Source organism: Callithrix jacchus, chromosome 15 (genome assembly GCF_049354715.1).
Source record: "Callithrix jacchus isolate 240 chromosome 15, calJac240_pri, whole genome shotgun sequence".
NCBI lineage: Eukaryota > Metazoa > Chordata > Mammalia > Primates > Cebidae > Callithrix > Callithrix jacchus.
This window is the reverse complement of record NC_133516.1, coordinates 71,550,163-71,571,343: the sequence shown is the minus strand read 5'-3', so window position 1 is coordinate 71,571,343 and position 21,181 is coordinate 71,550,163. Positions and strand designations below refer to the sequence as shown.

The 21,181-nt window shown below is 50.9% G+C and overlaps 1 protein-coding gene across 3 annotated transcripts in view; it reads left to right on the top strand.

Moving 5' to 3' along the window:
• Window positions 1-10: 10 nt before the first annotated feature.
• Window positions 11-21,181, top strand: part of GRIP2 (glutamate receptor interacting protein 2) — a 109,853-nt gene continuing 88,682 nt past the window's right edge. For all 3 annotated transcript variants that reach the window (XM_078351711.1, XM_054245960.2, XM_035273747.3), the window contains exon 1: window positions 11-261. In XM_078351711.1, the coding sequence (XP_078207837.1) occupies window positions 207-261 (55 nt within the window). In that variant the 5' untranslated portion in view covers window positions 11-206. The remainder of the gene's footprint in view (window positions 262-21,181) is intronic.

The window sequence follows — 21,181 nt, the reverse complement described above, 5'->3', positions numbered from 1 at the left end:
GAGCGTCGCTGCTCAGCCGCGGGCTGGGGAGCCGGAGCGAAGCGCCTGGCGGCCGCCTCGGCACCCCCACCCTCGGCGGCCGCCCATGCCCGCGGCGCCCTGGGCCCGCGGCCCTCCCCAGCGCTGCGCTGCGCCGCCCTGCCCGGCGGGGGCGGGGCCGGGGCCGGGCTGGCTAGGCCGGGCCGGACCGCAGGGCGGCCGCGGGGATGCGGGGCTGGCGGAGGAACCTCGCGCTCTGCCTGCAGCGGCTGCCGGACGAAGGTAGGACGCGGCCGCTGCCCGGCCGGTGAGCGCCGGCGCGGCGTGAGGTGCGGAGGGCGGAACCAAAGCTGAGCCGGCCCGGGGCGTACTCGCCTGAGGCGCTGGGGAGGGTCACCGCTGGAGGCGAAGACGGGTGCCGGCACCCGAGGCGCGGGAGGGGGACTCCCGAAAGCGGGGAGCCTGGAGGATCACAGCAGGACGCGCGCTGCGGAGCGAAGCCTGGTCCGGGGAAGCCAGCAGTGGGGCCCACGGGGCGCACGAGTGTGGGACCCGGGGCAGGGCGCGAGCGAAGGGTCTGAGCCCTCGAGGGGGCACCCATCGGCCCTGCTGGCGGGTCGGGTTCCTGGAGCGAGCCTTGGCTCGGCGCGGCGCCCAAGTGCCTCACCTGCTCCCTCCAGCCAGCCCGCCGGGGGCTCGGGTTGTGCCCGCGCTCGCGGTGGGGGTCCTTTGGACCCCGAGGCTGCGGTCCCTCGCATCTAACTTTCCTTCGCACGCCGGGCGGCAACCCCGCGCCGACCCCGGAGTCCTCAATTACTCAAAGTTGCGAGACGGCCGGGGAGGGGGGTTGACCCGCCGCACTGCCCCCTGACCGGGCCTGCCCCTGCCGCAGCGCTGCGGCTCAACCCCTGTGCGGGGCGCCCAGGATGCTCCCCGCGTACCTGTTGTCTGACCGCGAGGGGGCGGGAGGAGGAAGGAGGACCCGCGCCCGGGTCCTGCCACTGCTGAGGAAAAGTTTGGATTTGGGGCTAATGAAGAATTGCCAGAACTGGGAGTCGGGGCAGGGTGAGGTCACAGTGGCGGCTGCCCACCCCTGCTCACTTTGGGGGGCATAATGGCTGACTTAGAGGCCCCGCAGATTGTGCACATCGCCCCTGCCTTTGACCTTCACGATCACCCCCTTAGGAGGGCACTATTTTTTTTTCCTCTTTACAGGTAAGGACACTGAGCCTCAAAGAGGTAAAGCCCCTCGACCAAGGTCACACAGCCAGCAGGTGGTAGAGCTGCCCAGGAACCTAAATCAATGTGACCCGCAAGCTTTTGGTAGTTTCCAGGCCCCCCACCTTCTTCCAGTCTGCCCGCCTAGGCTGGGCTTCTCTTAGTCTAGTGGGAAAGTTTCCATTCCCAGCCCAGGCCCAGAGCTCCTGTATGGGGCTTGGGGGAGGGTGGAAGAAGATGGAGAGAGCTGGTTTCTGCCCCTCCTGTCCTGTCCCAGGGCCAAGTAGGGTCTGTCATCCAGCCCCCACTACGGTCCTGGGTTGTGAGGGGCTGCAGGCAGAGCCCGTGGAGGGTCTTGCTTAGACAGCCATTAGGCTTTAGCCGGTGCCCCAGGCCTTGGTGAGCCTATAGGTGTGCCGAGCGCGGGAGCAGACCATCCTCTCCTCGTCTGACCTGAGTTGGTGAGGATGAAGCAGCTTTAGGGTAGAGAGGGTGCCTAGGTTTCCTTCTCCCTCCCTGAGGTTGAGGGAGAAGGCAGGGGAGGGCTGCCAATAAGGAGGCAGGGCGGTGTCTTGGAGGAGCACCCCTACTCAGCACAGCCAAGTGGCCCCAAGTTGCAGGAGCTCCCCCCCGGCCCCCCCCACCAACTTTCCTCTAAGCATGCCCTGTGATCTTGGACAAGCCTCTCTCAGGCTCACTTTCTGTCTCTTTAAAGGGGTAGGGGGCAACCTGTCCTGTTGGAGCCCCAGGAGGGCTCAGCACGAAGCCCAGAGCACAGCACGCAGCCCAGAGCAGGCTAGCAAGTGGGGGCAGTAATGTCCTGAGAGGGAGGATGTAGCCCTCTTGCTTCTGACTTGTGTGTGTGTGTGTGTGTGTGTGAGAGAGAGAGAGAGAGAGAAAGAGAGAGAAATGGGTGAGGCAGGTGGATGGTGTGTGTGGAGTGCATGGAGACTGGGGGTGGCATGTTTGAGATACATGTGGGTGTGCACAAGGCATGTATTTGACATGTATGAGGCATGAGAGTCTCGTGACACCAACAATGGCTTTGCCCAGCACTGAACACATCTCTTGAGAGAAGGCCAGTGCCTTCCTCAATGCCAGGAGGTGCCCTATATTTGAATTTTCCTTGGAAAATGCCAGTCGGGATTGATCCTTGAGCTCCTTGCTAAATCAGAGGGTGGCTAGTGCATCCACCCGCACTGGCAGGAAATTACTATTTTAAAAAGGCAAAATCTCCGGCTTTCTCTGGGCCACAAGAAAATTGGTTCCTGTGGGCTGGGTCTCAAATGAGAGGCTGGAGATGTGAGTCCTACTTGACAAGAGGTTGTGGGGAGAGGTGAGCCAGGCCCAGGAGTGACAAGGACAGATGCAGGGACAGGGCCATCCACCCGGCATCTCTCAGAGAGGGGCCCCAGCCAGCAGGAGGATCGTTTTGAACACGACCAGTTCCTCTACCTACCAGGCTGTATAATTTAAGGCCTCAACAAAAAGGAGTGGGCTTGAAGACCAGACTCATGGCCTTCTTAAGTTCCGTTGATTACCCACTATGTGGCCTTGGGGAAGGGACTTAATTTTTCTGAGCTTCAGTTGCTTTCATCTGTAAAGTTGGAGGGGCAGCCTCACAGGGTGGTCAGAAAAAGTCAATGCTAATATATTGTAGTACAGGACCCAGCACATAGTAGGTGCTCAAGAAATGCCAATTCTGTTCTTCCTTTCTGGATTACTATATCTGATTTAACTTCAGATTTGGAGAAATGATTTGATGTATTGTTAGGTGTGTTGGTCAGAGGAGAACTCAGGGCTCAGGATGGATTTCTGGGTCATGAGTGGCCAGCTTGAGTTGTTCCATTGCTAGGGTTTAGGGGAATCTAGTAGGTTTGTGTCTACCATGTGGCTACTTGAATTCATGGCTTGCTCTTGCCCAGTGAGATTGGACAAGTGTGTGGTTATGCACATTACAGACTTACATAGGACATGTGTCGGAATCACTCACACAGGATTTAGAATCTTAAACAGCAGTCATATTCCTGGAAGAGAGACACATGTAGCTGCTGGGATTGGGGTACTCTGCGATGCTTGCTTTATGATGTTTTTGAGGTTTTTTTGGTGTGTCTATGTGTGTGTGACTGTATGTGTGCATGTGTGACTCCACACTTCCCAAGCACTGGGCACCTTGAACTTTTGTTATCTGAGGGACTGGGGGTAACTTGGAGCTAAGGACTGGCTTTTATTTTTCTGACTGTGCAGAGACTGGCTGGAACTGACACACACACACACACACACACACACACACACACAGAGAGAGAGAGAGAGAGAGAGAGAGAGAGAGAGACTTGTGCTTCAGTGAACCTCCCCCTTGACATTTTCTTTCTTTTATTGCGGCAAATGCTTCCAGAGGACCCCTTTTCAACTCCCTCTCCCCAGGCTCTGGCTGGTCTCTGTGCATAACCAGAATAATAAAAGCCAGTTCTTAGCCTTAATTTACCCCCAATCCTTCAGATACCAAAAGTTCAAGGAGCTCAGTGCTTGCGAAGTGTGGAGTTGAGGGCGGCAGTAAATTTCTATTGGGGAGACTGCTCAGAGGAGGAAGGCGCTGTGACCCAGTTGAGAAGGTCAGATTTCCATCAGCAAATTCTTCCTGTGGTGTGGCCTGATTAATTTCCCTCTTTATGCTGGTCCTTTCTGTCTCTACTAGGCCCTTAGAATGTTATCCAGAAGGGTTATAGAAGTCATCAGATCCAACCCTTTTATTAGAGAGATGTGGAAACACAGACACAGCAAGAAGGAAATGACTTTTCATTCATTCAACAAATATTTACTGGGCCTTGTTCTCGGTGTTGGGGGACAAGACAAAGGCCGTGAACAAGACAAAGACCCTGTGGAACAGAGTTTACATTCTAGAAGGGGAGACAAAGAACAAGTGAACAAATAAATGTGAATGGGAGAGTTTCAGAAAGCCATCAGTGATACAAAGACAACACAGGAATGCAGGATAATGTAGAGGAGAGTCCCGGGGAGGGGCTTCTATTTACAGGGTGGTCTAGGATGGTCAGGGGAGGTATCCCTGGGAAGATGACTTTGATCTGGGACTGAAGAGTGGGAAGGCCCAGACACACCAAAAGCAGAAGGAAAAGCAATGCAGGCAGAGGGAAGAGCAAATACAAAGAAAGACTTGGTCTGCAGGGGGTTATGTGGGGAGGACAGTTCATCTGCTGGAGGAACAGAAAGAAGAATTGAAGAAGAGGGAGAGTGATATGGTTGGAGGAACCAAATCATGAAAAGTTAAATCAGTGTAGGGTCTTGACTGCCAGGGAAAGGAGTGTGGATCTTATTGTGATGGAAGTCCTTGGAGGAGGGGCCCCAAGGGAGCTCTTGGGAGACCAAGAGCTTGAGCTAGTTCTGAAGTTGACCAAGGTTTTGGGTGATAGAGATTGTAGTAGGGAGAGGCATCCCAGGCAGAGAAACGGCACGAGTAAAGGAGTGGAGGTGGGAAAGCTGTGGGAGATGAGGCTGTCAAGGTAGTTAACCAAAGGCATTGAGGGCTCTGGGGGATCTGTCCAGGGTGCTGATGGGCACATCCAGCGTTTCTGCAGTTATGGACTGCTAAGGGAACATGGTGTTTTGTGTGTGTGTGTGTGTGTGTGTCCCTGTGGTACCCAGCTAGCTGATGTGTCCCTATGCCGGTTACCTAGGAGACAACGGGAAGACGATAGGGCGGCATTTGATTGGCTCCTCACTCCTGCTGCTCATCTCTCTGTCAGAACTGCAGGCAGAGGTTACAAATGGTCCATGCGGTCATGCCAAATGTTGGAAGGGGAGCCGTGAATGTTCATTGCTCCAGGTCACTGTATGTTTCTGTGTGTGTGTTTGTGTTTGTGTGTGGTTGCCAGTGCGTGGGTGCATGCACACTTCTTGAACAAAGCGGCATCTGGAGCTAATGCCCTTCCTGCTGTGAAACATCTGCTCATTGCCTTAAATCCGGTAGTGGGGTCCCAGATAAATTTATAGAGAACCAGCTAGACTTTGGAAGGGATCTTTTGTTTGGGTTTAATAACTGCAGTGTCAACACCGGAGCTGATTTAAATGTCTCCTTGTATCTCCAAAAAATGCAAATAAAGCTTTGAATGGTGGAAGTCATTTCCCATGCCATGGACCATGATATCAGCATGCAGAATTGCCCCCCCCAATCCCCACCCTAGCTGAAAATGGTGATATAGATTGTAGATTTGTTTTCCTACCCTCTCCTTTAAAATCTTTTCTCTTTTTCTTCTACTTTATGGGTAAAAGGGCAAGGAATCTGCACTCTAATTTGGCTTAGAAAGGTGGTGGGGAAACACAAAACCCATTAAAGCAATTTCATTTCAGTTGACTTTCTAAAGCAGCAGGCTGGGTAGACTTGGAAAATAATTTTTTTAAAAAAACCAAAGCACAAAGAAACAGCCTCAGGGCTGCAGAAGATTTAGCATTCTTGGTCTCTCTTCCCCTTGCCCTGCCTCCACTTTGCAGGGCTTGGCAGTTGACGCAGTTGGTGAAGAAGGAAATGAGGATTTCCCCTTGTGTTTTTGGCTTCTCTGTCCTTGGCTCAGGTTTTAGCATGCCACACATGAGCCTTCTCTCCCTCTTCCCTGCCATCCTAATAGGGATGTTTTTCCCCCACTGGAAAAAATCATCATATGCTTTCCACTCAGCTCCCTATTTCTCATGTCTCTTCCACCACTGATCAGAGATGTTTTATCTGAAACACACATTGGAAGGTGGTTTTCACCTGTTTACACATTGGTTATTATACTCCATTTACTTACAGTAGGGTCTTATGCTTAAATGCCTTCACCCAAAAGATGAGTGAGTGGGGCCCCAGGGCCTTTGCATTTGCCGTTTCCTTTGCTGGATTGGTCTTCCACTGGTTCACTAACTCACTTCATTTAGATCTATGCAACTTGCTGGGCACAGTGGCTTGTGCCTATAATCCCAGCACTTGGGAGGCCAAGGCAGGTAGAATTGCTTAAGCTCAGGAGTTTGAGACCAGCCTGGTCAATATGGCAAGACGTTGTTCCTACTAAAAATTTTTTAAAGATCAGCTGAGTATGGTGGCGTGTGCCTGTAGTCCCAGCTGTTCAGGAGGCTGAGGTAAGAGGATAACTTGGGCCTGGGAGGTTGAGGCTGCAGTGAGTCATGACTGCACCACTGCACTCCAGCCTTGGGGACAGAGCGACACCCTGTCTCAAAAAAACAAAACAAAACAAAAAAAACTATACAACTGTCCCCTCCTCAGAGAAGCCTTCCCTAACCATCCCACATTATATAGCAATCCTTTGGTCCTGTGAGTTTCCTATTCCTGCCAGCCCTTTGCACTGCTGAGTTTTATGTTAAGTGCTCATGTATCACCTTTCTCTCCCTCTAGTAAGTGCTGTGAGGACCGTGCTTGTGTCTATTTTGCTCTCCACTGTATTCCTGGTGACTAGTATATTGCATGGTACACAGTAGATGCTCAACAGATATTTTTAGAGTGAGGGAGTGAGATGGGCCTGGGGACAGTGTTGAACCAGAGAATCTGGGCCTTATGGGTTCCTGGTTCAACCACCAGAGTTTCTGATTTTTCTAGGGAAGCTAAAAACCTAGAGTTTTACATACTGTCTCCCAGTTTTAAAATGTTAACCACCAATCTAAACAAACAAACAAAAAGAGCCCTAAGGATCAAACGTACTCCCTGAGCTGGATTTAACTCGGGTGTCCCCACTTTGAGGCCTCTGATACTCAGAGCCCTGTGATTGGCTGCAGTAACCTTTCTTCCTTCCTTGCCCTGCCAGAGGGCTTGCTCCTTCCTACCTCGGAGCCTTTCTCAGGCAGCTGCCCCTGCCGGCAATGCCTCCCCCATCCTCTTCTTCACCCTACAAGTGATGGTTTCCTCCAGTTCTGACCCCAAGGCCAGGCCTGTGGGTACAGCTTCCCATCGTCCTCACCAACATGACAGAATTAGCCCCTCCCACTTTGTCGGAACAAAAACATGTGCTTGTATCTCCCTCACTGGATACAGAGCTTCATGGGGGGCAGGGACCTTGTCCCACTCCTCTGTGAGTCTGAAGTGCCCAGCTCAGAAGCCAGCATGCAGTAAGTGCTCACTAGGATAGTGGTGAATGAAATAAAGAAAAGAATGGGGAGGAGCCAGGCCCTGGGCTACTCCCATTCACATCCAGCCTTTGTGAGCCAGGCCCTGGGCTGCTCCCGTTCACATCCAGCCCTCACCATGGCCCTGCTATGAGGTTGCTGAGGCTCAGAGAAAATGGTTTGGCGGGAGCTCCTGGTCTGCAAGGGCCAACCTGCAGAGCCAGGCAGCCCCTCCATGCTTGTGTGTGTCCCCACCCTACTCTCTCTGTGGCTGTAGCACTCATAGGGCCACACCAAGGCTGGGTGGGTGTCTCAGACAGTGCCTGAGCTGGGGGCAGAAGTCTGTAGTCCTTCCAGCTCTGTGAGTGATTCCTGTGATGACTGCCTCACAGAGGGCCTCAGTTTCCTACTCAGAAAAATTGGAAAATAATTCTGTCCCTATGGGATGCTGTGTGCATCTAATTTGTAAAAATGGAAGAGAAAGTGGTTTGAAAGTGCAGGTGGCTTGTACCTGTGGAAGCCTTGAAATGGGTGTGGGGGAGGGGCTGAAGAGTGTGCTGGAGCAGGGACTGCACTGATGAGAGTGTTTAAGGTAAATAATAATGACAGTAATAACAGCCGGGTGCCAGGGCACACACCTGTAATCCCAGCACTTTGGGAGGCTGAGGCAGGAGGACCACTTGAGGCCAGGAGTTCTGGACCAGTCTGGGCAACATAGTGAGACAGAATCTCTACCAAAAACACAAAAATTATCTAGGTGTAGTGGCACACACCTGTAGTCCCAGCTACTCAGGAGGCTGAGGTGGGCAGATTGCCTGAACCCAGGAGTTCCAGGCTGCAGTGAACTATGATTGTGCCACTGCTTCGGCCTGGGTGACAGAGTGAGACTCTGTTTAATAATAATAATAACAGTGAACCATTATTAATGGTTTCCTCCATGTAGGCTAAGTGCTTTATGTATTAACTATTTTAATTTTCATAACAACCCTATGAGGTAGATACTATACTTAATCCCACTTTTCAGATGAGGAAACTGAGGCAGAAAGGTTGAGTGACCTGCCTGAGGGCACACAGCAGCTAAGGGGCAGAGCTGGGATTTGAACCCAGGCTAGAGGCTATGCTTTTAACCAGTGGGAAGTGAATGAGGGCTAAGGTTTCCATGTGGCTCCTGCAGCATCCTTTGGATGTGCCTGTCCTGGTCCTAGAGTGTTCCTGTCCTGGCCCCAAGCTGAGCTCCTCTCCCTCCCCAGAATTCACCCATGTGTTGATTGTTGATCCCAGGAGACGGAGTCTGAGTCTGGGACTTTCCAGACAGGCCCCAGGCAAGGTGAGGGAGTGCCTCTGTCCCAGGGAAGAAAGGATGCCACTGGGAGCCATGGCTGCTCCCAGCCTCTGCCCTGAGTGTGGCAGCAGGTCACCATTTCCTACACACCTGCCCTGAGTCTGCTCTTTCCCCTGGGACATCTGACCTACATCCCTAGAGCCCAGGGCAGGGCTGAGGGAAGGCCAGGGCCCCTTAGCTTCTAGCACAGACTGGGCCAGTGTTTAGCAAGACTGTGAAAGAGACACTTGTTGGCTATACCTGCTACCCCGGGAGAGGAATAGGGACAGACCAGAGTCGAGTCAGAGGCGGAGAGACAGAGTGCTTATCCTGGGAGTGCTCATAGCAGTACTCAATGGCTGGGGAGACCAGGTCTCTTCAGGGCTGAACCAGGCACAGAGAATAGGCAGGTCTAGGTCCCCCAAAAGGCAGGGCTGTGCCTCACCTGTAGGAGTCATAGGGAGGCAACAACTGCAACGAAGGGCTTTCTGCTGGTCACATTTGGCTAGGGATGAGCTGGGGGCTTTGAGAGGGGTGAGCCCTCTAGCATCAGGGTTATGCAAATAGAGCCTGGATGAGCTTTCATTGGGGGTGTGGTTTGAAAGTTTGGACTAGAGGGTAGCTCTCAACTATTTGGACCTAGGTGGGTGTGTCTTTGTGTTGTTATAATCACAGTAGGGCTGCTAGTCTTTAGTGGGAGGGTACCAGAGATGCTGCGTCTCTGGCATATACATCCAGGAGAGTTCTGCCCAAAGAACTCTCCACCCCAAATGCCGGCAGCATCCCTATGGAGGAACCTTGATGCCTTTAGCCTCTGGAGCATGGGGGATGTTGCCAACCTGCAGTGCACCCCAGAGCTGTGAGGAGGGTGGCTGGCCTGTGCCTTGTGAACCATGGGTGGCATCATTGCTGGTTTGTCACCCAAAACCCCTGTGCAGCATCATCTTGGGAGAACTATAGGAGCACTGGACCTACATGGAGACTGTGTCATTGGTCTGTGTGGTGCCTCCTGTCCACTGGCCAGGACCGAACGATGCTTGGTGATGAACACAGCAAATGTTTGTAAGTTGTCTTTGCCTGATTCTCGAGTGGCCAGAAGCAGGAGCCACGAGGATCAGCCGTGTTCGTGGCCCAATGGGGAGGCCCCTAGGCCTGTGTCTGAGAAACCAGACAAGACACTGAGTCAGAGGAAAGTCGGAGTGGCTTTTGGAGCAAGTATTTATCTCAGGGATGTTTTTTCTCTGTAATACAAATAATATTCTCTCAAGATGTAAGCCAAACTTAGAGACAAATACTGTGCTCCCCATGTTAGATTGAGGGGAAGACAGGGGTGTCAGAAACTTGGCACCTGAGCTGTGCTGAGCTAAGGCCCCCAGCAGCTGGGGAAATCCAGGCCAGGCTGGACTGGGTTGGGGATGACATTGGTTCCCAGCAGTGTCCTCATGTATGTGGTAACACTGGGCTTGCCCTAGCCTCCTGAATAGCTGGGATTACAGGTGTCCGCCAACATGCCCAGCTAATTTTTGTATTTTTAGTAGAGATGGGGTTTCACCATGTTGGCCAGGATGGTTTCAATCTGACCTCGTGATCTGCCTACCTGAGCCTCCCAAAGTGCTGGGATTTACAGATGTGAGCCACCATGCCCGGCCTTGACCCAGGTTTTCAAGAGCAAGTGGGAGCTGGCCGGAAGGAAAGAGCAGGGAAAGGCATTTAAGGCAGAGGGGTCAGCATGTGCAAAAGCACAGAGTGGAGAGAAGTGTGGTGTGCCCACATCTGTGTGACTGGCCCCTACAACATGTGGAGGCACAACTCTGCAGAGGTGGATTGGGGCCAGATTGTTGATGGCAGAGATAGCCACATCTGGTTCACAGGTGGGTCTTGTTTAACTCTAATAGTGGCTTAAAAAATCAGTTACCAGTAGGTTTTCAATAGGGGAGGGCATTCACATGAAAAAATACAGCTGTATCCCTTTCTATTTTTTTTTTTAGTACAGGGTTTCACTATGTTGGTCAGGCTGGTCTTGAACTCCTGACCTCAGGTGATCCGCCTGCCTCAGCCTCCCAAATTGCTGAGATTACAGGCTAAGCCACCATGCCCGGCCCTTTATCCCTTTCTTTAGAAGATCTGGCAACCCTGGGTGTGCATTTTTGCTTTCCCCTCGGGTGGCACGTTGTTGTATCTCCACCCAGCCCATTTACACACTTAATCACCTGCTCAGCTGGTAGAGGCTTTTGTGTTTGAGACTTTGAACTCACTCCCTAGATGAATTGGAACTTCATCCTCGTTAGGTGGTTGAAAGGTTTTTAAGCAAAAGTGATGTCTTCAGAAAGCTCCTGCTGGCTATTAGAGGGAGAGAAGCAAGTGGAGGCAGGGCGACCCCTGAAATGACTGTCCTTGCCACGTTAGGAGCATTTGCTCAGCATTTCTGGGAGCCTCATTCTCTCTCTCTCTACTCCTTGTAATAATCCTGCAAGGCGGGTTATCAGCCTTATCAGATGAGGGAAAAAGTCCAGATGCAGATGTGATGAAGGAAAGGATTGAAAAAATGGAAAATAAAAAGTAAAACGTTTTGTATAACGAAAGAAACCATTCAGAAGGTTCAAAGAGAAGACACAGATGAGGAGGAGTGGTATTTACAACCTACATCCCAGATAAAAAATGGTATCCTAAAGATCTGCAAATCAGTAAGAAAGGTAAGCGTCCAGGAGCCTGGGAACAGGCCTGAGCAGGCAGCGATTAGAAGAGGAGACACAGACAGCCAGAAAGGGCTGAAAGGCCAGCCTCACCTTCTTGGTGGTTATTGTCAGCATGAGGAAAGCACTCACAGAAACCACGTGCAATATCAATTTTAATGGGAAATTAAAAAACTCGTGGTGTTTAGCTGGGTGCAGCGGCTCCCACCTGTAATCCCACCCCTTTGGGAGGTGAAGCAGGAAGATCACTTGAACCTAGGAGTTTGAGACCAGCCTGGGTAACACAGTGAGACCTCATCTCTACAAAAAATACAGCAAAGTAGCCAGGTGTGGTGGTTCATGCCTGTAGTCCTAGCTACTCAGAGGCTGAGATGGGAGGATTGCTTGAGCAGGAAGGCTGAAATGGGAGGTCAAGGCTACAGTGAGTCATAGTCACGCCACTACACTCCAGCCTGGGCAATGGAGTGAGACCTTGTCTCAAAACAAAGCATAGTCTGTAGTGTTGGTGGGATTGTGGGGGAAGTAGAGGCTGACATCTACGATAAGTGTGTAGAGCGATCGTGGAGGGTAGTTTGACAGTTACCTGTCCATGTGGCAAGTGCTGGCACTCTTTGACCTGGCCATTCCTTTTCCAAATATCTATTCTAGAGAAAAATTTTTCACAGATGCACCAGACAACATGAATAAGGACATTTGTTGCAGTATTAATAAAATTTTAAAAAGGAATAAACCAACTGGCCATAAAAGATTGGCCTGAGAACTCAGTCACATTTGTTCAGGTAAAAAAAAAACTTCAAAACTTCAAAAGGCATCAGTGAAGAGGCTTTTTCCAACCCTGGTCTTCCATCTGCCTAGTGCCCACCTCTCCCGTGGTAGGTAACCACTATGATCCATTTCTAGCATATCCTTCTAGAAATTTCTTCTATGCCTATAGAAGCAACTGTGGAAACATATCTTCCCCCTTTTTACCCAGATGGTTGTGTAGTATCATGCACTTCTACACTTGCTGTTTTATCACGAGGTATATGGTACACAACTAAGAGTGATGGGTACATTTATACTTTTTAAAGAGCAACATAAAGACTTCCCCAGTGCACCCGTCCTCCAGCTGAAGAAATGGGACGTGTCCAACACCTGGTGCTGCATGGCTCCCCAAGGCGGCTGTTCCAGTTTATGCTCCCACTTAGGATTTGTGTTAGTTTGTAAAAAGGATAAAGACTTGAGATAGTTTTGCTTGTTCAAGGTCCCGAGTGAGTAGGTGGCTTCTGTTCAGCCCCAGGCCTCTGCTTAGCAGGGTGGAGACCACAGCCTGGAGGAGAGGGATGGAGGCAGGTTTGGGGCAGTCAGGTGTGAGAGGCCTGCCGTGAGGCTTCTGTCTTGGGTAGCCCTGGAAGCTGGGAGCCAGCTAGGAGCTTGCTGGGGAATACCCTGTGTGGGAGATGTGGGGTGGCCCTTCAAACAACCACTTTTCAACCAAATGAGCAAATGCTTCCCCTCTCTCATCCAGTACAGTAATTTATTGTAGGGTGAAAAATGAATTCTCCCAGGAAGGCTTCCTGCCAGAGACCCTGGTGCCTTAAATTTACTGCTTGCCTTCTGTGCTGACAGAACTGAGCCTCAAGATTTATATCCGGGGGTTTGTGGGCAGCTGGCTCTGGGCTGTCAGGAATGCAGGCGGGTGGATGCAGCTGTATTTCACAGTGAGGCTGGGTCCCAGGAGGGTGCATGTCAGTGGCCTCCTGGGTCCCCAGAGAGGCCACCCACCTTGAGTGGGTGGGAAGGGGATTGGGGGTGATGCCTGAGGACAGCAGAAAGGACCTGTTCTCAGAGACCGCTTGGTTTGGATCTCAGTGTCCAGAGAAGTAGAGAGGGTGGCCCAAGGTCCCAGGGGAGGCCAGGGTTTCTCATACCCAAGGTGTCAGACTCGGGCTTGAGTGACTTAGTTTTTGCTGTTCTTTTGTTTCTTCTAATGTAAACCAGGCTGAACCACAGAGCTCACTAAATAGCTCTTGATTGAGTGCCAACAGTTTGTTGGGAACAGAGCAGTGACTAAGACCTCGGTGAACTCTGCCCTCTAGGAACTCACAGACACAGCTAGTCTTCCAGGTGGGGTGTGGGAGCCATGCCCAGGATAGTATCCTGAGGAGGAGGATGGGAACAAATATGAAGAGCTTCCATTTACATTTATTTTCTATCACAGTTTAATTTGTTTCTCTTTTTTGTGTATGTTGTATAATGTGCATGATATGCAAATATAGTAACACATGGATACTTTATGAATAAAATATGTGTCCCTGCAGAGGAATGCACATGTTTAACAGACAGGGTGCAAGATAGAAAAGGTTTGAGGAGGAGCCCTGCCTACCTGTTTGGAGTATAGTAGTTGAAAAGACACTGAGCTGGAGTCTAGGAGGGCAAAGAGCACCCAGCATTTACTGAGCACTTAACATATTCTGGGCACAGGTACAGCCCTTTCTGTAGAGGCTGGAATCCTACCAAACAATGGAAGTCAGGGACAGTTAATCCCATTTTGCAGATGAGAGATTGAGGCCCAGAAAAGAGAAGGGTTTTTGTTGTTGTTTTTGTTATTGTTTTTTGGAGAAGGAGTCTCACTCTGTTGCCCAGGCTGGAGTGAAGTGGCATGATCTCAGCTCACTGCAGCCTCCGCCTCCCAGGTTCAAGTGATTCTCCTGCCTCATCATCCCAAGTAGCTGGGACTACAGGCGCCTGCTACCACACCCAGCTAATTTTTGTATTTTTAGTGGAGATGGGATTTCACCATGTTGGCCAGGCAGGTCTTGAACTCCTGACCTCAGGTGATCCACCTGCCTCGGCCTAAAAGAGAAGGGTTTTGCCCAACTTAGTGCCTGAGCTAGGATTGGACTCTTGGCTGTCCTGTTGGCCAGTTTCATGGTTCCTCTTTTTTCTACACTTCTAATTTTATAAAACCACATAAGATGTTTGCTGAACATTTAAACTAGTTTTAATAATTAAGCACAGCAACATCAGTAAACAAACACATTGCCATGCAATGGACTCCCTTCTCCATACAGAAATGATATGGACACATTTCTTTGGCTTCTGGCTATCTTTAAGAAAAATAAATCCTCTTAAATTAAATGACTTTTTCTCAGATTAAACATGTAATCGTTGGTAAATATAGACTATTTTAAAAATAAAGACCAAGAAGAAAATGAAAATATCCTCCACCTGCTGACTCCCCAGGGCTACTCTGGTATATTTCCTTCCAGTCTTTTATCTATCATTTATTTTTGTTGCTGTCATACCACACACATATGTTTTGTTTTTTCTTCAGCTGGCTTTATAGGATTAGTATTTCCCAGGATTATTAAAAGCCCTTGAGTTGCATCATGGAGTGGTCATTCCAGGTATGGTTTATTGACCTGTTCCCCCATGGTTGGACATCAAGGTTGTCCCAGCACTTGGCTTTTTTTTTTTTTTTTTTTTTTTTTAAATAACAAGCCTGCAGTAAGACTGAGTTTTCCTTGGGCTGCCATCAGTTTATAATGCCATTCAGGAAGGCTTCCCCCCACCCCCGCAGATGTTATTTCTTACACTTGTCATTTTTAATGGCCACATAATCTCCCGGAGTATGGCTATTCCTCATGTTCTAGGCCATTTCTCCCTCTCCACATCCCATGAGGCCTCCCCGCTTCCTCTGGGAAGTGCCCCTAACCCCAGCACCTTTGATTTGGGGAAGCTGCCTGCAGGGGGAGGGCAGGGCTGTTGTCACCACTGCTGCTAAACCCAGGCATTTGCTGCCTCTTCGGCCTGCCTCCTGGCCCTGGCACCCAGCTCTGCAAGCAGACTCCTTCTTTCTTCTTTCATTCATTCTACAACTGTTTAACTCGAATGTGCCAGTCAGTAAGTGCTGGGATACAGTAGGGAATAAGACTGAGTCTTTGCCCTTGTGGAGCAGAGAAGATGGACCAGAAACGGGACAAGTAAGTAAGAGTTCACTGGGGAAAGAAGTGCAGCTTGGAGGACAGGGCAAGGGGATGAACGATAGAAGTTGATGGGGTGGTAAGGGAGGGCCTTCTAGAGGAGGTGACATTTGTGTGGGGCCTGGCCAAGGGAAGACCTGGAAGACGAGTGGTGCAGGTGGAGGGAACCGCAGGAGCAAAGGCCCTGGGGCAAGAGTGTGCCTGGTGTGTTCGAAGAACAGAGGCCAGTGTAGCTGCCGTGCCGTGAGAGAGCTGGAGAGTGAAATGGGGTAAGGACAGAGGGGTCAGCAGGGACACTGGGCCAAGGGAAGGAATTCGGGTTTCTTCTGAGCATCATGGGAAATGTTTGCTGTGCTTTAAGTAGGGGGCTGACGTAGGACTCGATTTCTCATTCCTGGGACCGTGCACCTGCTGTCCCCTCTGACTATCGTCTTTAGGCTGAAGGGACCCTCCATTTCCTCATCTGTAAAATGGAATAATAATGATACCTTTCTTCTGGAGAGGTGGTGAGAGTTAAATGAGCCAGCATGATGGTCAGTGCCTGGTATGCAGTGGGTGCTTGGTTGAGCAGCTGTGGATATTCCTCCTGAAGGAAGCTGTAGGGGCTGAGGTTTGCTCACTGTGCAGAGTTCACTGGAGCTGCTCTCTGGCCTCCTTCAAGCCCAGCCTGCCTCCTCCTTGCAGCTCATGCCTGTTTCCTCTGACAGTCTTCACCCTAGGACAAGGTGGCTCTGCACAGCTGCAGTCCTTTTCACCTCCAGCTGTCTTGGTCCCAGGCATTAGACCCTGTGGGCCTCCCCTCCAGCTGCCTCGGTCCCAGAAGTGGGGGCCTAATGGGCCTGTGCCTACTCTGAACTGTCCCTTATGTGTGAAATGGGCCATTTTTACCTCCCAGAGCTATAGGGAGGCTGTGTGGGCCTCATGGGGGCTCACTAACACCAGGTCCAAAGATATTAAATCAAACACCTTTAAAAATAATATTTTATCTTAAAATCTCCAAAATATTTGTTTGGTGGTATGTGAGTGCCTTGCCTCAGTCCTGGCCCCGCAGGCATCCTAGAAAGAGGTGGCAGGTGGCCCCTCGGAGAATATCAACAGCAATTACATTGGATTCTGCACTTAATTTAATGAAAAGATCCTGTAGGGAGGCAGAGGCAGCCAGGCAGTGAGGCAAGACCTATGGGCCATGGGCAGGAGTGATTCCAGGGGAGATGTGTGGTGCTCCACAAAAGAGTCAGATCTAGGCTCAGTGCTCTGAGGTCCTTCTCTGCAGTCTGGGAGGCAGGTGTTCTGGGGCTCCCAACAGCATTAATTGCCGTGCAAGCCTGGGCAAGTCATGGCCCTCTCTGGACTTTGCAGCACCATTGGGCATTCTGTCACCCCTCCTCTGTCCACAGTGTGTGGTCCCAGCCTGCTGCCCACCTCCCACTGGACATGTGTTTTACAAGGATTTCCACACAGTGAAATCCTCTTCCTTGCAGCCAGCATCCCTTCCCCTCCACGTAACAGAGGAGGAAACTGAGGCTCCAAAAGGCCCACTGATATGGACAGTCGCACAGCAAACCTGGGGGTCGTGTGGCCCCTTCACGGCATCAAGAGCCTCCACAGTGGGAGTGGGCTTGAAGGACACTCAAGATTTGGATGAATAGTGACTTGATTCTCCACACAGCCCCACATGGAGTCTGTTCTGTTGTGTTTTATTTCCCCTTTCAACAGAGAAGGGCCAAGAGAGGTATGGGAACAGCCTGGACCCCACAGCAACTAGTGTCAGAGCAAGAATGCAGTCTCCTCCTGGTCCAGCCTTTCTCTCTGGCTTGGGACAGAAGTCCTTGGGCCTCTGTGACTTGAGCTGAGCTACTCCCCTCACCTGCTATGTGACCCTGGGCAAGTGACCTGACCTTTCTGAGCCACAGTATCTTTGTCTATAAAATGTGGATGGCAATATGCCTGCCTTTCAGGGTTGCTGGGAAGATCAGATATTGGCAAGTGGCCTAGGATAGTAACTGGCATCCATTTCCTCTTGGAAAAATTCTAATTCTAGGGGCTGCTAAAACTAAGGAGGAAATCCAATTAGAAAGGAGCCCCTCCTTTTCACAAGTTTTGGGCTTTGCTGGTGTGGCCCCTCCCAAGATGGAGGAGGAGGGAAGGAACTTGGCGTGCACTGGTGGTTGCAGATGGCAGGCAGCTAATTTATTTACCTCTTCCTAATAAATATGCACGACACACAAATAAAATATCTCACTTGTACCACTCCACTCAGGTCCCGGCAGGCAGTGACAGCAGTGTAGCTTAGAAGCAGGCCTCTGTGAGCATGTGGAGTCTGGCGAGGGGGTTAATGGGCCAGTTATCCTTCCTTTAACCTAATTTCTTGCCACACTTCCAGCAGTGCTCAGAATTCCCAGTTAGGAAGCGCTGGGCTTTCCCTGCTGGCCTCCCAGCCTCCCAGCCTCCCAGCTGAGCTCTGGTCAAGGAAGGCCCAAGTAGCTTTTGCTCCCCTTGAAGCTGGGCAAGACTGGACGGGGCTGCCCTGGGAGGTGGTGGGCCCCCATCAGGGTTGCTGTCAAAAGGGTTCCTGTTCTGGCTGGGGGTTGGACTAGGAGACTTTTGGGACATCTCTGGAGACATCTCTTGTGATGGTTTGACCACTGAGGTGGGCCTAGGTTTGTAAACTTGCCCTGCATCTAGTTCATGCACTGGCCTCATCACAGGGCTCCCAGATCCCAAGTCCCCTCACCACTGTAATCAATCTCTCCTGCCTCAGTGTCTTCCTCTGGGAAATGAGTACATAGTCAGCATCTACCTAACAGGGTTGTTGTTAAGACTTGTTCACTCATTCGCTCAACAAATGTTTACTGAGCAGCTACTGTGTGCCAGGCACTGCGTTAGGCCCTGGGGACCCAGTGGTGAACACAACAGAGATTAGGACCCTGCCCTGATGGATCTTAAATTCGAATGGGCAAGCCAGCCAAGCACCATGTCAACAAATAGATGTGCATGCTAATTAGGTCATGGAATGAAAAATAAATGAAGCAGAATCGGGATAGAGAGGGAGAGAGACTTCCTCTCAGCTGAGATGCTCGGGGAAGACTGAATGCTGAGAAGGAGCCAGCCCTGCAAGGAACTGCACGTACAAATACAAAGGCCCTGAGGTGCAAACAAGCTTGGTATGTTCAGGGAAGGCCAGGGTGGCTGCAGCGCAGTGAGGTAAAGTGGCTCTGGACACAAAGCAGGTATCTGTGGGGCCTCTCTTCCTCCCTTCTCCAGATCTACTGTTTCAATCCTCCCTGTAATCTAGGAGTGAAGGCCAAAGACTCCTAAAACATCCAAACTAGAAAGATTTGGTGATTTGTGCAAAGACCCCCTTTAGATCCATCCAGATGTGCCTAACTCTTCCGGGTGGCCCCCGGTCTCACCCTGTGTCTACCTTGCAGCTGTATTTAAATCCTATAGAAGATAGACAACAGCAAATTGGGCTAGTGACTTGAGCAGTGAACCAAGTGGCCAGTAAATGCATGAAAAGGTGCCCAACGGCTCTCACATGAGGAAAATGGAAATTAAAACCACAGTGGATACCTGCCAGGAGGGCTGACATTAGAAACTTTGACAATACCAAGTGTTTGCACATTTGCATGGAGGTGGAGCTGTAAAACTCTCATACCCTGCGGTGGGAGTATAACTGTGGATTTCCTGAGGAGTCCCTGAGCATGACCCCAACACAGTCATGCTCCCTGACCGGCATCTCTCTCTCCCCTAGCCCGTCTCCCACGCAGTCCTGCTGCTGGATTCCTTTTCCCACTACTTCTCCCTCTCTCACAGTCTTTCCTGTGTTGCCCTACTCCTCAGCTCTGCTTCCAAGCTTGCAAACACCAGCATCCAAAACAGAGGCCAGGCCAAACTCTATCAGCTGAGCCACAACCGCCTGTTCCTTCTCACGCCTTTCCAAAAAGGCAGTAGCAGGGAGGCAGTGTTAGGTTACAAGTGGCAGAAACCCATCCCCAACTTGCCCGGGTGAGAAAGAGACCTTCAATGCTCATATCAGCTTCAGGATGGGCTGCGTCCAGGACTCAAGGGACAACATCAGAGCTTGGTCTTCCTATCCTTTGCCTCTCTCTTTCTCTGGGCTCTTGGCTTTGCTTTGGGCAGGCTCCCCCGACTCATATCATAAATAACATGCAGATGGCTCCAGCAAAAGTCCTGAGGCTGTCTCCCATTGGACAGTGTGGGGTCACGTGCTTGTCCCTCAGCCAGTCACTGTGGCCTGGAGAAAGGACTGCTCTGATTGGATAAACCTGGCTTATGCCTGTCTTGGAAGCAGTGTCAGCCCTGTGAACCACATGGACAGGGGGTTGGGGAGGGGGTTTCCCCAGAGCAAAATCAGGGTGCTGTTACCAAAAGGAAGTCTGAATCTTAGATAGGCAGAAACAACTGATGTCCACTGTGGGGGCCTCAGTTCATTTGGATGAAGAGGATAGGGCTCCAAGAGTGTATTAGTCAGAGTTCTCCAGAGAAAGAACCAATCGTTCCGTCCATCCACCCACCCACCCACCCACCCATCCATCCATCGATCCGTCCAAACATCTATCTATCCACCTATCTGCACATCCATCTATCTATCCATCATCTATCTATCCATTCATCTATCATGTCTATCTAGAGTTGTGGAGCTGGCAGTCAGAAATCTGCAGGGCAGCCCAGGCAAGCTCAAGCAGGATCTCTATGTTATAGCCTTGAAGGCAATTCCTTCTTCTTTAGAGACTCTCAGTCTTTGCTCTTAATTTCACTACTGATTGCATCAGTCCCACCCACACTGTGGAGGGTAAAATGCTTTACTCAAATGTCTGTTTTTTAAATGTAATCACATCTAAAAAATACCTTCACAGCCATATCCAGACTCATGTTTGACCAAGCAACTGGGCACTAAAGCCTGGCCGAGTTTTGTGGTTTCGGTTTTGGTTTTTTTGTTTGTTTCATTTTGTTTTGGAGACAGGGTCTCGTTCTGTGGCCCAGGCTGGAATGCATGCAGTGCAGTGGTGTGATTGCAGCTCACTGTAGCCTCAAACTCCTGGGCTCAAGTGATCCTCCTGCCTCAGTCTCTCAAGTTGGAAGTACAGGCATGGGCCACCACACCTGGCTAATTTTTAAAATTTTTCTGTAGAGACAAAGTCTCACTACATTGCGTAGGCCGGTCTAGAACTCCTGAGCTCAAGTGATCCTCCTGCCTCAGCTTCCTAAAGTGCTGGGATTATAGGTGTGCACCATTGCACCCAGTCCAGCCTGGCCAAGTTGATGCATACATGAACCATTACAGGGAAGGAAAGTTGCTTATCCAACACCATGAGGCAATTTGAAGATGTGTGGTCCCCTTCCCACCTGAGGCTGGGAGAAACCACTCAGGGAAGGGCAGGAGAGGCCACAGGGCCTTAGCAGAGGGGAGGGAGTAGAACCTTCTGGGGCCACCAGGACTTGACATGACGTGGTCTCCATGGACCACTTGTAAATGAGGGTTGGCTTAGCATCTGCTCTGGAGGCTAGCATGTGGAGGTGACCAGACCCAGCCCCTGCCCCACAGGGACCAACGTGGAGTCCCATGTTGGACGCAGTATTTCTGAGTGCCCTGGCATGCAGTGACTTAGTCATCAGCCTCTGTGCTGAAAAGAGGGGCTGCTGAACACTGCCACAAGAGCCACAGAGGGAACCTGTTACCCATGTGATGGATAGCCTCACCCCATCACCCTGTATGGCACTGAGTACAGCCTACAGGCCAGTGTAGGAATGGTGTGGAAGGATGTGGGGTTCTGGCTGCTTCTGCTGCTGCAGAGCTGTGAGCCCCAGGGAGGCTGCTCCTCTCTGCCCTGGTCTCATGGTCAATGGGATACTGGAGAAATTGACTGAGGTTGATG